Below are 17,560 nucleotides of genomic sequence, written 5' to 3' on the forward strand. Positions count from 1 at the left end.
CACCTAGAAGAATGGTGAGTGTCTTATTCAGAGAGAACCACAACAATTCCTAACTCTAAGTAAGATGTGATGGCAAAATGGATATAACCCAAAGGTTACTAGACAATTAGTGAGCAATATAGAAGTAGACAGAACAAGTAAGATGACTATGATGATTGTTGTAACAAGTCTGAGGGCCAGATTTTTAAAGCTAATTAAATGCCCAGCTCCCATGGAAATCAGTTAGGCACCTAAATACCTTTTAAAAATCTGACTCCAAGAATACACACAAGTTTTAAGAGAAAACTTTTCTAAAATGACATTAACATTAAAATTTGAAGTTGTGTAATTACCACTTGGAAGTGTTCCCAGATTGTTCAGATCTCTTCTTCTTTCACCCCAATAGCATAATCTCCAGTGTAGAATATTTACTGCATCTTTTTGCTGTAATTAACCACGATACTAAGAGAAGTGTTTTTTTTCTGTCGGGAAGAGGCCAATTTCCTGGCTGACATTACTCAGCATTGTATCAAGTTCCTATACCATCACAGCCACTCAGTAGACCCTTGCAAAGCACAGAGTTTAGCAAACCTGTATCTTCTCCCAATGGTTGTACTGTGTGCCATGCCCAACTTTTCAAATTTACTAACATTAAAGAGGAAAAACGAGTCATTAATGTGTCAGTGCAGTAACCATGGACCCACAAGATCCCAACCGTAGCCCAGCCATGTATGCCACGCTGAACAGGTTAGGCTACTTGTGGGGGGAATGATGACTGTTCCCAGTGTTGAGAACATGGTCAGTGCTCACTAGATAAATATACATTGCCATGGTTACAATTACAAAACAGAAATACTAATTAATAATCTGAATCAATTTAGTAGTGGATGAGATTAGTCTGGTGTCCAGCCAGTGCGCCCCTTTCACTAACCCAATCACATCTTTCCCTGGAAGAGGAGAAGGGTCCAGAACCCAATCATTCATAGTAAGGCTTGCAAAACAAGAATGTCTGAGACAATAGAGTGTATCTTCATCATTCAGTTGTATTCCCAATTGCAATGGGTCCTATTACCACTACGCACCCGAAGAGGACTTTTAGTTTGAAGTGTCTCAAAGCCTATGTGACTGATTCTGCTCCTGTTATCATCAACAGCAGAACTCAGTCTCACTTAAATGGGAATAGGATCAAGCCCTGTGTTTTGCAACTGCTACCCTCTCCTCCCTGCACTGTTCTTCATCCTATTTCACCGAGCTGCTGAAGCAGAAAAGGAAAAGGAGATCTGCTCAGAGATATTTGGCAAGCAGAGAAGCTAAATTTGTTGGGTAAATGATTAGTTTCAAACTATTAAGACAGCTTTATTCCGCATATATTATTCCTTTGCCTAACACAAGTGTCATCTTGGTGTAGAATGAAAAAAAGCTGCATGTGGGCGGGGGGGGGGGGGGGAGCAGACGGAGATTTTGTGCTTTGTCTCTGACTCCACAGCACTTAGTGGCATCACTTAGCTGAACTGGGGAAACTGAGGCACAGAAAGAAAGTGTGACTTGCTTAAAGTCACACAGCAGGTCAGTGGTACTACCAGGTGTATAACTCAGGTCTCCTGACTCCTAGTCTAAGGTCCTGTCCCCTAGGCCATGCTCCCTCACCGGAGAGAGGCTTTTAGAGACATATGAACAAACACCTCAACTAAACTGGAAATTTGAAGCAACAGCAAAGGCGACTCGACACTTACTCATAAAATTCAGCAGCAGGAGTGAGTTTGTACTTGGAGTACTTGGTGCCATTGCCAAGCACCGAGGCGTTGAAGAGTTTGGGATCTGTACAGTTTAGGCTATTCCAGCTGTTGCCGCAGTTTGTCCAGGGAAGCTCAAATGTGAATGATGAAAACAGATAATACAGAGACCAAGCTATGATAACGTTGTAGTAGAAACCCACGTAAAGAGCTATGAGTATCACGGCATAGCCTACACCTAAAGACAAAGGAAAACTAGATTATACATTGCATTTCACATACAACAATATACTCCAACCGTATTGTCTGAAAGCAGAACCATGCTTTTTTTTTTTTTTAATTAGATAAGGGCAGTTCCTAAACACAAGCTTGTTTTTGCCTAGTATTTTGTAAGGACTTAGCAAAGGGTTATAAATATAGTGGCTGGTCACAAAAACTGACCATTTAAAATAATAATTCCATGAAACGGACCTGGTGTTTAATAAAGCTTGTTGTGTTTGCTGGAAACTAGAAATTTTGCTATTAAAGGACACGACTCTGCTCTGATCCAGCGCTGCTAGAGTCCGTGTTCTGTATTCATAGGGGAAAACTCACCCAGTGCAGAGGGCCGTAAGCCCTGTGTTAATAGGGCCATTCACTTCACCTGAGTAAAGTTCAGGTTCAGGGTAATCCACCTTCCTCCCCGTAAAGTTAAGGCCAGAGCATGGGGCTGCAGTGAAGTACCCCTACCGCTGCTGTTCCCATCTGTGGGCTTCAACAGTGGCTGCTGCCCATCCCCACCTGCAAACAGCCTTGTGACTACAGACTGATTTCCTCTCCTGGCATATCCCCATTGCCATTCTCTGCGCTGGTTTACATGACTCTAACATGAAAACTCATTCCGGATTATGCAAGGTGTGTGGAGACTGTGGAACCCCCAATGAGGGATTTAAGTGGGTCCCAGGCATTTGGCTGACCCTTCAAACCACGGTGAATTTCAACCTTTGGGCCAAATTTTACCCTGACTTTCACCCCATACTGTATTACCTCAATGGATCTGCAGAGTGTAACTAAGGGCAGACCTTAACCCTAAATCCTTAAATAGTATGCAGGGCCTTGTACGGACTCTCCAGCCTGGGGTGAACTCAACCCTGCACATTCCCTATTGGCCCTTCTAGATCTGAGTTTCTTTGGAATATCATGAGGTGTGTCTGGAGTTTCGGTGTAGGCTTTCTTCAGTGAGCATTTGTTCTCACCATGAAAACAGACCCTTGTAAGCAATTAGTCACTGTCACATATTCTGAGGGGGTGCTCTGGTACTAACAACAGGTCAGAGTGGAGGTTCGTTCTCAGAATCGTGACAAGAAGCTTGCTTTGCTTCAGCCGGTGCCATCAGTTTCTTTCTTCTATGGGCAGCAGTGTTTGCCGAATGCTACATTTAAGCCATTTGGATTATCTCTAAAGAGACGAAGACTATCCAGTCTTCTACAGGCAGCATCACTGTGGTCTCTCAATACCTAAGTGTAAGCCTTCATTTATAGTTTTAATCAGTCCAGAAACAGGATACTAATAATGGCATGAGAGTCTTGCTGATAATCACATGCCACCAGGTTTTTATGCACCTTGACAAATCAAGGAAGACACAGATTGCTGTAGATAGAGTACCAGGGACTTGGAGAGATGGTCTGTGAAACTGCTACAATAATATTGTTCCATTACGTAATCGAAAGAGGTTTTCAGTTCATGTAAGGAGTAGCTGCCAAATCCTTAGGTGTCAACAGTCTAAAGAGTAAATTGTGTCGAGCATGGTCTGTGTTTGTCAGGAGAAAGTTAACTAATGTTTTACATAGGAATCAGTTTGTTTATCTCTGACTTCTAGCAAAAGGTGGTGAAAACAAACTTGAAACTGTCTTAAAAATCATGGGGTTTGGATGACTTCTGCATGTTGGCAGTGAAACTGTATTGATAAATGATAGTAAAGAAAGCAGTGGAAACCTCCCTAGATGATGTATGTTAGAATGTACATACCCACCTCAAAGACTGTATACTGCATAGAAATGGGGGGGATTTTGTTTTTAAAACCATCTCACACATCTATGCTGTTTCCACAATTTTAGAGAGAAAATGGTTGCAATTTAATGTGAAAATTCAAAGGAACTAGACCAAACCTATCCCCGGGGTCACTCCACTGACAACAATAGGATAACTCCAGGCATGAATTTGCTCCATTGTTTCTGGATCTAGCCTTTTATTTATTTAAGTTTGTCCCACCCAGGCTGCTCATATAAACCCTATAAAGTCTTGTGATGCAAATGGGCTGTGCTGTAAAGGTTACAAGATACATTTTTGATCCCTTGCCTTATGGGAGTGCTTCATTAAGATTAGAGTCTTAGGTTTCATAGCTAAAATTAGCACTATAGTGCTTTTTCATTTAGAGAAACTATTATAAATTTGAGGGTAGACCATGCACATTTCATTTCAGTGACGGATTTGAGTTAACCCAGAGATATATCCAAAGAACTCTGGTGTATTTAACAAAGTACTGAAATATATTTATGCATCTTATTAGAAGCTGTGATTGAAACTTTACTAACAGTATCCCTTTGCTGGGATTTAAAATATAACAATATTTCTTGTTCTTTTAGAATCCAATATTCTACGTGCCTTGTATTATACTATTCAGAAATACAAACATTTAGCAATGGACTCTAATGCACACTTAGGCAGATTTGACAGTCTCAGCTTAAAAAACAGCTGGATTGTTAACAAGCCTCTACATGAAATCCTAAACATGAAATAAACCTTGAGTTTCCTTTCTCATCTTCTTGTCATGCCTGAAGTCAATGGAAAGACTCTCATTGACTTGAATGGTTTATGGATCAGACTTTGTGAGATCCTCCAAGCCAAATGTTACAGTCCTGACAAGTAAAATTCCCATTGCCATTAAAAAAAATTAGCTAACATCAGTCAGAATAAAAGAACAGGAGTACTTGTAGCACCTTAGAGACTAACAAATTTATTAGAGCATAAGCTTTCGTGGGTTACCAGCCCACTTCATCGGATGCACAGAACGGAACATATAGTAAGAAGAAATATATATACATACAGATAAGTTGGAAGTTGCCATACAAACTGGGAGAAGCTAATTAGTTAAGATGAGCTATTATCAGCAGGAGAAAAAAAACTTTTGTAGTGATAATCAAGATGGCCCATTTAGACAGTTGACAAGAAGGTGTGAGGATACTTAAGGAAATAGATTCAATATGTGTAATGACCCAGCCACTCCCAATCTCTATTCAAACCCAAGTTAATGGTATCTAGTTTGTATATTAATTCAAGCTCAGCAATTTCTCCTTGGAGTCTGTTTTTGAAGCTTTTCTGTTGCAAAATTGCCACCCTTAAATCTGTTACTGAGTGGCCAGAGAGGTTGAAGTCTTCTCCTACTGGTTTTTGAATGTTATGATTCCTGAGGTTAGATTTGTGTCCATTTATTCTTTTGCGTAGAGACTGTCCAGTTTGGCCAATGTACATGATAATAGCTCATCTTAACTAATTAACTTCTCACAGTTTGTATGGTAACTTCCAACTTATCTGTGTATATATATCTTACTATATGTTCCATTCTATGCATCCGATGAAGTGGGCTGTAGCCCACGAAAGTTTATGCTCAGATAAATTTGTTAGTCTTTAAGGTGCCACAAGTCCTCCTGTTCTTTTTGCGGATACAGACTAACACGGCAGCTACTCTGAAACCTATTAGTCAGAATATTTTTTGACTAGGGATGTCATGATTCTGGGGGTGGGAGGAGTATCGCTCATGGGTTTAGTAACAGGATAACAACAGAAATGGGCAAAACTAAGCAGTTATATTTTGAAAGGTTTCATGCCTACTTTTAATTAGGTGTCCATCTATGCTTGTCTATTCATCTCGAACTTCACTATGAGTTTTGGGTGCGATTGAAAGCATGATCTCAAAGCAGAATGCAGTAAAACTGCACTTTTCTCTTGGTTTTGAGTTCTAACCCCCACAAAAAGGAAAACGCTACAAGAGTTCAACACAACAATAAAAGCCTAAAATTATCTCAAGATAACCCATGGTCAAGCTCCAGTTCAGCCAAGAGGAGATTGCCACTGTGAAGCTCATTACCGTTCACCAATAGTTTTACATTGTCTGGACTTCATGCTTCTAAGAAAACCAAGAAGCCTGGTGAGCACACATATTGTGGGTTTGGGTTAGTTTTCAGTCATTTCACACAATTCCGAATTGCAGAATCTTTCACCTAGGAGGCTACATGGATCCAATCGGGTACAGGATGGTAGCAATCCAAAATCATTGCTAGTTGGCACTTTCTTGATGGGGCCTTATAAAGTATTAATATTTTACACAAAGGATATCATATCTTACATCCTGAAGGATATCACAAGCACTGAGCTCTATATCTCAACACCCACACAAATATCTACACACCCACACAAGATACCACTGGGAATGCAGCCACCTGTTCGATGGAGAAAATGTAAGCACCTAGTACTCAGCGTGCAATGCAACAGTAGGGGGATTAGAGACCTTTAGGCCCAGACCCTCAAAGCTATTTAGGCACCTAACACCAATGGGAGTTAGGGACCTAGATATCTTTGAGGATCTGGGCCATAGTCAGTGCCCTTGGAGTTTTAATCCACCAGCAAAACCAGTAACATTTTGGCTTTCAATGCCTCAAAAAGAAAACCCTAGAGAATAAACTGAATGGAAAACCTAATTTATCTATGTAAGAATTGTGACAGGCTCACTGGACCCTTCTGGGATTTGAATCTGTGATTCCAAAGAGTTTAACATGTGAGCTTTACATCACAAGAAACAGCCACAACAAATGGCTTTAATTGGCACCCTTGATGGAGTTTCGACAAAGAGACCAAAAACTGCAATGAACAAGGAGTCTGAACTAGACTCTCCTCCCCCGCCTCTTGAAAGATTCCCCTGCTTTTTCCCATGTTGGGCTTGTTCTGTGATCACAAGAGGACCTTAGATTACAGGCTTATCAAATAGGCCATCAACTTTCGTGCTATCTAAGAAAGAAAGTTAGACCCCTTCTATTTTTGTTATCAGACTTGTTTAAAACCCTCACATTCTCCTCAAACCAAGTGGAGAACTGGCACATACCTTTGAAAACTGGACAGATTTTCCACACCGTAGCAGCCCCTTCCCGGTTGTACTGTCCCAGTGCTAACTCCATGTAGAACAAGGGCATTCCAGCAATGATTAGGAAGAGGATGTAGGGGATAAGAAAGGCACCTGGAAAAACAGAATTACAAGCAACCATTGAAATCTAGGCTTTTGTGATGATGTATTATTACTATATTACTTTTATTCTGGGTATTTCCATAGAGCCTAGGAGCCCTAGTCATGGCCCAGGACCCCTTGTGCTGGGGCAGTACAAACACAGAACAGAAAGACAATCCCTGCCCCAAAGAGTTTATAATCTAAATATAAAAGCGTCTATATCAGCAAAACAAACACAGGGTGGGAGAAGGGGTAGGCCACACAAGCAGAGTGAAAAATGTGATGGCAGCAAGTGTCATGTTCAGGAATGTCTGTACAGCGCAAAAAAAAAAACAAAAAAACCCAAACAAACCACCCAACAGCATCTTTCAGAGCCCAGGTCAATTGACTTGGGCTTGTGAGGCTCATGCTGCAGAGCTGAAAATAGCAGTATAGCCATTCAGACGGGAGCTTGGACTCAGAGACTCGGCAAGGGGGGAAAAGACACAGAGCCTGGGCTCCAGCCTGAGTGGGAATGTCTACGCTGCTCTGTAATTTTAGCTCTGTAGCATGAGCCCGAGTCAGCAGAGTCTCAGACTCGCTGCTGTAGTTTTTTTTGTTGTGTAGCTATACCCTTAGTTCCACAATTAGTTTGTCTGTCTGTCTTTGGGGTAGATTTAGTTAGGAGGGGATCCGCTAAATGGAATGAAAAGGGAAGTGAAGGGAATGGGTGGAGGGGGAGGAGAAGATGATCAGGTGAAGAGTGAAGTTGAACTGAGGTGATTTATTATGAGGAGGGAGGGTTGGCATAAACAGCCCGTCAGCACAGACCATTCGACAGTTTTGATTGAATGTCCTGTGGTCCCTGCATTTTGCTTTCCTCTCTACCATTAAAGTGTTTCTAGTTCTTTTACCTTTGCAGTGACAGAGCAAACTGTCTCTGGGAATCAGGAAGGACAAGATCATGCTTTCTAACAAGTTTGCTTGCTCACTTCATTTGTTTGTTTGGGTCCCAAAGACCAGACCCCTGAGAAAAGCATTTAGCATGGAATATATATTCCTCTCGTATTACAAAACTCCAGTAGTCTGGTTTCAGAGGTTAAAAAGCCAGTGAGCAGGCCCTGCGAAATTTATCCTTAATGGGACAACAAACTCAGGCATGGTGCAAAGCCAACTTTCACCACTAAAAGAAAAGGGAAGCCTTTCTGTCAGGCTCTCTTTACCTGAGCATGCTGGCAAAGGGCAGAGTTTGGTTCCCTTTATAATGTAGGTTTTTGCACCTCTTGGTAGGTGTGTTATAGGTCAGCAATAGGTTACTAGGTACTGTATAAAGGATCCTATAAGAATAGCCTTGGGAGGTCATACAGGTAGGGGACTAGAGAAGCTGTCTTGCTTGAAAAAAGTAACAGTATAAGGAGTGTGTGAATTATTGTGGCTGCTGGCATAATAAACATCCTCCTTTAAGAAATGGCTCCTCCACGGTGGTGGTCAGGGTCTCCTAACTGCTTGTCGATGCTTTGTCACTATGCAGGATGTCTGTAGGCCACAGTTGTCTCGCTTTAATTTGTAAGCAGACTATCACTCCATTACATCGCAACATGACAAACCGTAGGGCACGCCCCATGTTGCATCTTCATGGGGTGCCTAACCGGACTTGATTTTGGACAGTGGTCCACAACTTTTCAGCACAGACAGATCCTTAAGAAATGGCAAATCCTGCTGTGTCAGTGCTACTCTCATAAAAATGGTCTTAAGCCACTTGAATGTTAAAAGATGGGGGTTTTTTGCCAAGAAAAAAGTAAATAATTTAATATAGAATTGATCTGAACATTTATTAGCTAGATCACACCATGATATCTAAACCACAGAAACTAAAGACTCCCAGAGGAATGGACATCCTCACGTGAAGCCAGAAAGCACTTATAGCATGTGTCATGTTTAATAATGCATTCCGTCATGGTGTTCCACAGACCATGGACTTGCCAGGTTATCAAAATGTGGTTTTTCATTTTTATTGCATAAATAGGTCCAGAAAACTTTAATTCTTTTATAATTTGTGAAAATAAAATATAGCAGGATTGTTGTACTAACTAGGTTGCAGACAGAGTAAATACATATCCAGAATGACTTCTCTCCCTAAGAAAACAAATGTATTCTCCAATCAGTATGAGGCTAATTTATACACCTAAGTTTAATTAGGGTTACAATTGTAATTAGGGAGATACCTGTTTAAATGACCCATATAATCAAAGAATAAATAAACTGTCCAAATTACATTTGTGGCGGTTTAGGCAATACAGGGGGAAAAAAGGTTGGGAATAAAAGGAAGGTGTAAACCTGGTTCTGTGCATCATGCTCTGCTGTACTGGTTTGTGCATTTGAAAACTCTGTTCCCTTGAAGGCAAAATGTTAAATCTCCACTTTGTTTCTAAAAATAAAAACCTAGACTCAAGTGTGTTTAATCTATCCCTATAATGTAGCTTAAAGTGTTGGAGCAACTGTCCAAAACATGAAAATAAGTAGAACTGATTGAATACTTAAAAAAAACAAAAACAAAACAAAACAAAAAAACCCTGCAAATACTCCATCATAGAGAAAAAGCCTGCATGGCTGTGTTCTAACCCTACCTTTGGTGTTTGTTTTCCACAAATATTTTAACAAAATAACTAGCAGGAGTGTTCAGAAAATGAATTTCAAGTGAACACTGAAGAACATGAATGGAAAAGCAAACAAATTGTTTAGTCACAGCAGACATCGAATTCAAAAGATTATGCAGCTCATCCAATCAAGGAAAGGAAATCTGCTATGCAATCAAGAGTACAGTGTTTGGAAACTGAAATCTTGCAATGAAACACCTAGAGACCAAGAAATATTCACAGAATAAATAAATTTAAACATACTTTGCAGACAAATCATGAATAGGGAAGAGCAGATATACATTACATCTCTCATCATGTTTTTGTTCTGTGTTTGTACAGTGCCTAGCACAATGGGGTCCTGTTCAATGACTGAGGTCCTACATGTCACCGTAAGAAAGATAATATAATAATTCAGTACTGATCATATGTACTTTTTTAGTAGTGATGCTATTGTGAGCTGTTACATTTTAATAAGAATTTGGGGAGGCATTCTGAAATATATTTAAGCACCCAGCTCCCACTGATTTCTAATAACTCTGAACTGCAATAGGAGTTGAAACACAGTCAAGTATAGGATACATTGTTCTCATGATGGCCAATATCTAACTAATTACATTAGGTGTTATACTTTCAGAGATCTTGTGAGAGACAGACAATGCTTGTCTGTCTTGGGCAGTATTACAATGAGTAAAACTGACTCACAAACCTAGCATGTTGCAGAGAGGCACTTCTTGTAGGAGTTTGCACAAAGAGCTATTTGATTAACTTTAATGTCAAGAGACAGTAGAAAACACAACACTACATATTGAGCAGGGATGTTTTTGTTTGAAGCAATTAATAAAAAGGCTGTGTAATGCACATAAATATTAAATCATAGTTAAAAATGTGTGTTTTCCAAGTGTGACTAATATGTTGATTGAACTCTGAAGTGTATAGTACTTAAATGATACTTAAACAAACAAGCACATTAGGCTGCAAGTGAACCCAGGTTTAATGAGGTTCTTCTGGAGAGATTCACTATTTGTTATGTTTCAGAGTAACAGCCGTGTTAGTCTGTATTCGCAAAAAGAAAAGGAGGACTTGTGGCACCTTAGAGACTAACCAATTTATTTGACCATAAGCTTTCGTGAGCTCCAGCTCACTTGATCGGATGCATACTGCGGAAAATACAGAAGATGTTTGTTTTTATACACACAAATCATGAAAAAATGGGTGTTTATCACTACAAAAGGTTCTCTCTCCCCACACCCCACTCTCCTGCTGGTAATAGCTTATGTAAAGTGATCACTCTCCTTACAATGTGTATGATAATTAAGGTGGGCCATTTGTGTCATTTTCAACAAGAGGCTGTTACGTGATATAGAAGTATCTCACACCAGAGAGTTCCCTTTCATGTAAATATATTTATAATGATGGTGGGTGAAATTTTCAAAGTCTGGATCAACAACCAAATGCTGATCCTTATTTGAAAGGTATCTGTCTCCAAAAATGATCTGGAAATCTCAGGAGACTTCTGGTGCAGCCAGCTTCAGAAAAGAGCAAAAGTTTGGCCTTTCTGGCATTGTTCTGACACTTCTTCTTCCACTCCTAGCCAAAGCCCAGAAGCACGCAGGTGCACAAATAATGAAAAATAACAGGGGAAAAAGAACAGGAGTACTTGTGGCACCTTAGAGACTAACAAATTTATTTGAGCATAAGCTTTTGTGAGCTACAGCTCACTTCATCGATGCATTCAGAGCTGTAGCTCACGAAAGCTTATGCTCAAATAAATTTGTTAGTCTCTAAGGTGCCACAAGTACTCCATTTCTTTTTGCGGATACAGACTAACACGGCTGCTACTTTGAAACCTGTCATTATGCAAGGGGAAAAGAAATTAACCAAGCTCTGTTTGATCTCCAAAAAGCTTGCTTCAGGTATGGTTTGAGTTTATGGAGAAGGTTTTGTATGTCATCCCTAATATATTCAACGGGACTGCTTCCTAGTTTTAAACTGGACCCTATATTCATTTCATGGACTCTTCAGAAGAGAATATGATTGTATCCATGCTGCGTCAGCCTGACTGTGGCAAAAGCCAGTCTCACTGAGCATAAATTTTATTGCCCTTGCCCTCTACCCCCTTGACTAGGAGCTACTGATGGGAGAAGGCAGTGGACAAAATTGCTTGTGAAAGGTGTGTATGTTGTGGCTCCGTGACACAGGCCAGGAAAAGCTCCACCACAGGGCAGTGTTACATGGGTAGGGAGAGTAGAGCTGAGATTCCTCCTCTTCAGATTTTATCACCATATTGGAAGGGAGTTGGGTGGCTAACTGCAAAAACCTTATGAGTGCATGGTTCCTGGGGACACAGAGACTAGTGCAGAAGACCTGGACCACTGCATAAATGCCTCATCTCATCTCCATATGACATTTCCCTTTAGATCTCAGAGTATCTGAGGATGAAAGAAAACCATGCTGCCACAACTCGGTCTACATGAGATCAAACCTTGCACCTCTTTCCACCCACACCAGAACCATCTGAAGGAACCTACAAGCTGAAACCTCACATAAATGGTTTCCTAACCAGTCGTAGGTTTCCTGTAGGCTGGTCAGAATATGGCCCAGAGTTTACAATCACAGTTAGAATCCCTGAGCCAAGTGACAAAAACATCTTGTTACAACAACGTTTATAGTAGTGAAATCTACCAAAAGAGTTTTCAACGATATCCATTTTGCTTCAATATTCAAAATATTTTTGAAATGGCCTTTTTTGGAGCGTAGAGAAGAGAATTGCAACAAATATCTTTCAATGAGGCCTAAAAGAAAGATTTATCTCCATCTAAGAGATCAGAGAAGGAAAATTCTAAGTTGATGAGGATCAAAACAAGGTGCCACCTGTTTTGAATGAATTTATGAATAGATATAACAGACAGGCTGGGCAAACTTACCTAAAAACAATTTGCCTTGGTGCATTCCATGAATTTGCCTTCCATGAATAGTCCAGTGAACAAGTTTACTGGCAGCAAACTGTGAACAAACATTGTCGGGCATTTGCAGTGAAGAGTGTTTCAAGTATTCAGGCTAGAAACTTGATTCTAAAAATGATGGTGTTTCAGGAAGGAAACTGAAAAACAAACTCATCTCTGTGCCCAATCAAAATTGCTTGTTTTTTTTCAAACTGTTAAAGAATACGGAAAGTAGTATCAATAGGTCATAAGCAATAAGAGAATGAAATATATAGGCTTGGACAATTAAGAAAATGTGTGGCCATGTAATCTGTTCAGACAGTTGTGAATTGAAGAGGGTCAGATGCAATTAGCAAATCGCTTTTTATTGTGTTATCTTTCTTAAGCTGTTGTCCAAGAACCTGACTTAGCTCCTGGGGCCCTGTTGTACCAGGCACTTTACAAACACATTTTTCAAAGGCAATCCTAAGGAGCTTGATATCTAGGTTAGAAAAAGACAACCACAGACACAGAAAACAGGGTCAACAGTAATACAAGAATGTCCTAGCACAGCAAACAAGTTCTGGCTCACCACCTGACTAACTACGATCAGCTGGTGTGCATAGCCCTAGAGAGAGAATCTGAAAGTGGATAAGCTTGTGCCTAGCTGGATTTTGTCAGAGTTTTCGTGACCACGGGACATCATGGGAGACAGCACAAAGGTGTTGGAAGGAGTAGCTGACTCGTAGGTGGGGAAGATTGGAATATTGATAGAGCAAAGGCAGCATTTGATGTGTGGAGCAGGTGGAGCTACATTGTGAAGGTGCTTGTGCCTGGAAAAGGGAGTGCTCCAATATGGCTAGTCCTTGAGAGGGAGGTGGGTCTCAGCCCCACCTGTAACAGCCAGCTCTCCAGGTGCAGAAAATGAAGAGTCATGTGACCTCAGCAGGAGTCTGGAATAGATAAGGGAGAGGCCTGGATAGGTAGTGTGGGGAAATTTCTGTAAAGAGTTAGAAAGAGCTCTACAGGAGCTTATGAGATACTAGGGAAGAAAGAGGTACAAGGATTTATTGGCCTTTCTAGGAGCCTGTGAGATAATTGGGGAGAGAAAACTGTAGGAAGTTAGTAGGCCCTGGGGGCAGATCCTGAGGCATCAGGGGGAGTAAATATTGTACCTACATAGGCCTGGGAGTGACCTGCTAAGCCAAGGAAGGCCCCAGTCAGGAAGGCCTGGGAGTGTCTTAAGGAAGAGTGGGGAAGGATGATATGTAAACCTTAAAGAACATGAACTTCTGATTTGTACCCTCAGGACCTGATTTTGGAACTGTTTGATAATAAGCCAGAGCAAGTAAGGGTGTTATTGGCTATGAGAAAGCCTTTGTGACGTCAATGAGGAGCCCTGTAGAGAGGAAGACTGAGGCAGGGGTGTTGCAAGGACACCCCATGCCCTGAAGGGGTGTTCTGGAGATAGTGACCCTATTACAGGGAGACAAATATAAAGAGGAGGAGGCTTAATCTAAGTCACAAGCCAAGAAGATGCTTTAACAGCTTTTTGAATGGTGGTGATGATGTGAAGCACAGATAAAGTAGGTTACAGTAGTCAAGACTAACACTGTATTGTAAATAGTTTGTGCACATCTAACAAAAAATCAGTGTTATACCTTGCAAATTTCAGCAACTCCTTTGTAATATTTCATACCATAACACCTTCCAAGAACGCTAGTAGGTTTTTCTCAGAAGCTTATTCTTTTACTCTACGAAGAATGAAATTATATGGTAATGAGTAATGTATAGCATCTCTTACGAAGCCCTCTTACTACAACCCCCTCTAATTCTGCTTGATTTTATCAGTGAGTCAATTTATGCCCTCATTTTCAGTTTTGGGTCAACACTTCTGATATCGTTGGGCTCCTTTCACCCAAATGAAAGGGGGGGAATAAACAGGCTGAAGTGTTTTAGTGCAATTCATTGGCTGACCTCCTTCAAAGTCTAAATACACTGTTGCTAATCTTCCACTGCCATGTTACTTATGGCTGTGTATTTTTAAACACTGATCACTGGGTAGTAACAGAAAGGGTTACCACATCTCCGCCAGACAAACTCCGTTATCTCCTCTGCTTTCTGTTGTAAGAGTAATGAGCTAAAGAGACCCATTAGAAGCTATTTTGAACATATTAAAGAGAGTTAAATATATCCAGCCACTCAGAGCAGCATGATTCATTCATAAGTAATAGCTAAGTCATTGAGTAAGGTCCTATTTACATAAATTAATGAAAAGATCACCTTTTACAATGGTGTATAATTTAAAGATAATCACAGGAACAGCCAAAAGGGCAGCAAAGGCCCATTTGGTTCAGCAAGAATTTTAAAGAGCAATCAAAGCAGAAAGCATGAGTTTGAGAAAACATAGGCAATCCAGGAAGAGGATCAAGAGCCAGTGGAGATGACAGTGTGGTAATGGGAGCAGTGCTGGTAGCTGAAGCTTCAGCGGGATCTTCAAGTATAACTGCATGTATGTTATACACCAGTGATCTCAGTTGGGGAGGGAAGGGTGTCATAAAAGCACAAATAACATCAGTGTCAGAAGAAAGGCAGCAATATCTTGGTCAAATCCAGTTACCTCCTCTGTCTTTCCATTGGAGGAAAATGGAGAGCTGTCCAGAAATGGGAAATTCTCTCAGGTAGAGGAGGGCTCAATGTAGTAATCAGATCACCATGGAGATGGTTTGTGGAAAGATGGAAGAGCCTTAAAATGAGGAACTAGCTCCAGATAAAATATATAGATGAGTCTAGGAGGGAAAGAGGGGAGAGGCTTCACTGGTATCTAACTTATATTTATGGAAGATCTTGGAGGACAGCTTAGACTTCATAATGCTAGGAAGTGAAAGTAACTCATAAAACTATTCTCTTTAAATGACTGAGCATAGTTGTTGACTAATAGCATTGTACGAATTCTGTTTTCCATAGCATGCCAACATGAAAAATAGTGCCTGGTACAGCCACCTTCCTCACAACGTACAGCAATTCCCATACTTGAACAGACCAATTGTCTAGCTTGTCTGGTATTCTATTCTGTGCAGATTCTTATACTATACTCATTACCATATAGTATATTAGCACCTTCTAGTAGTGCATTGTGTCATACGATGACACATCTGTCACATCCTGCTAGTGCCCTACCCACCTTCCTCTTAAACATCAGGTGTAGGCCACTTCCAGCTCCATGGCACTTGCCCCAATGGAGCATTGCTCTGTTTCAGTATGGTGATTTCTCTAATTTGTAAGGCACACACTAGAAGAAAACCTCAGTTGCAGCACTTCTGTATAGAAAGATTCCTGTTCGACTCTCTGCCCCTGCTACTTGTTTAGGGGTATGGCCAGGTGTTTAAGGCCTTTCCCCTCCTCGGATCTATACTTGATTGTACAAGGCCAAAATATTGTTTGTCAGGGCTGCAGAGATCATATTATACCAGCTCATAGCTGCATCACTGTCACAATAACATAACCCCCTTAATTATAGTCACCTAGATTGTGGGTTGATGTCAATTCTAACAATTACATTCAAGAATGAAATTAGCCCATAGTCTTTAATGACTTGAAAGTCGAGCTGCCACCATTTGTGCCCACATTTTTCCATTGGCACTGTGACTCTTTGCAAGTGACCTGGCCAGTTTAGCCAGGTCACAAATACCAAAACGGTCAAGTGTAGCAAAGGCTGCCTGCGGAACATTTAGCTCTATCCCTTAGGGAAATCTCTCTTCCATCACTCATGTTCAATTAGCACTGGAGGTGGGGAGGCTGAAGGAAGTTCACAGCACTAAAAACTCAGCTCAGAGTGAGACTGCTAGGCTTCTGAAAACATCTAGTTACCAATGAACATGCTTACAGGCTTAAGAGAGTTATTAGTACAGTTTTCCCCATTCTATCACCTTACTGCATTAGCATAGGTGCCCTTATAAAGGGAACATGATGCATATCCTTGCAATCACCTGCGGTACAGCGAAGTGTCTAAGAGAGAAGTTCATCTGTAAATGAGAGAAGCCAATGAAGCCCCAGACACAAGCTGCAGGATCATCTTGGAAAGTCAGCAGGCAAACACTTGTCAACCTGTACATTAGCAAATCTGCATCAAGGACAACAAATTCAAGGCTTCCCCCCACCCCGAGTGGATAAGAAACATTTGTGGGTGATTAGAACAGAAAAGAGCTGTTTTTTCAGTCCATGGACCCATGTAACTGGGTGCAAAAATTAGAAGTCAAAATCTTATATATTAGTATACTAGGTTTCCATTGAAAGATGATGGACTGAGCAGTCATTTTCTGTGGTGTTCCGTAGGAAGCTATGTACATGACAAGAGATGCAGAGGAGTCCCTGCTTGCTGCAAGGGGGAGCTAAGGAAACTGCCATTTTGTTTCCATTCATATGCAGAATATTAGTCACAGTTCTCTCGTTTGCTCTCAGAGGGACTGCATTTGTTCGTCTCAATCCAGAGTAATCAAGACAATGTTTTCACCATTCATAGATTCATAGGCTCGAAGGGACCATTAGATCATGTAGTATGGTTTCCTATATATCATAGACCATAGAATTTCACCCAGTTACACATGTACTGAGGCCAATAACTTATGTTTGGCTAAAGAATATCTCACAGAAAGGCATCTAGAAGACATCAAGCAATGGCAAATCCACAAAGTCCCTGGATAGTTTGTTCCAATGGTTACTCACCCTCACTGTCAGAAGTGTGTGCCTTATTTCTATTTTGAATTTGTCTGGCTATAACTTCTAGCATTTGGTTCTTGTTTTTATGCCTTTTTCTGCTAAATGTAAGAGCCTTTTAGTACCTGCTATTCTCTCCTTATGAATGTACTTTTACACTAATCAAGTCACCTCTCAATATTCTTTTTCATAAGCTATAGAAGATTGAGCAAACTAAGCTACTGTACTGTAGACTGTCAGCTTTCCTCTTCTCTACTGAAATGCTCTGTTCACTCAGTGGGCTTTGTGTACTAATGTCAAAGAGGGCATAATGAGGAGGGATGTGGCTGTGACTCG

The 17,560-nt window shown here is 40.8% G+C and overlaps 1 protein-coding gene across 3 annotated transcripts in view; it reads right to left on the reverse strand.

Annotated features, from left to right (window-relative positions):
- The window catches only part of SLC6A2 (solute carrier family 6 member 2), a 114,029-nt gene that overhangs the window by 79,309 nt on the left and 17,160 nt on the right, over positions 1-17,560 (reverse strand). For all 3 annotated transcript variants that reach the window (XM_027829689.3, XM_027829692.3, XM_043526259.1), the window contains 2 exons: positions 6,850-6,981; positions 1,713-1,950 (listed from right to left, as the gene is read on the reverse strand). In XM_027829689.3, coding sequence (XP_027685490.2) covers positions 1,713-1,950; positions 6,850-6,981 — 370 coding nt within the window. The remainder of the gene's footprint in view (positions 1-1,712; positions 1,951-6,849; positions 6,982-17,560) is intronic.

The sequence above is a fragment of the Chelonia mydas genome, chromosome 12 (genome assembly GCF_015237465.2).
Source record: "Chelonia mydas isolate rCheMyd1 chromosome 12, rCheMyd1.pri.v2, whole genome shotgun sequence".
In the NCBI taxonomy this organism is placed as follows: domain Eukaryota; kingdom Metazoa; phylum Chordata; order Testudines; family Cheloniidae; genus Chelonia; species Chelonia mydas.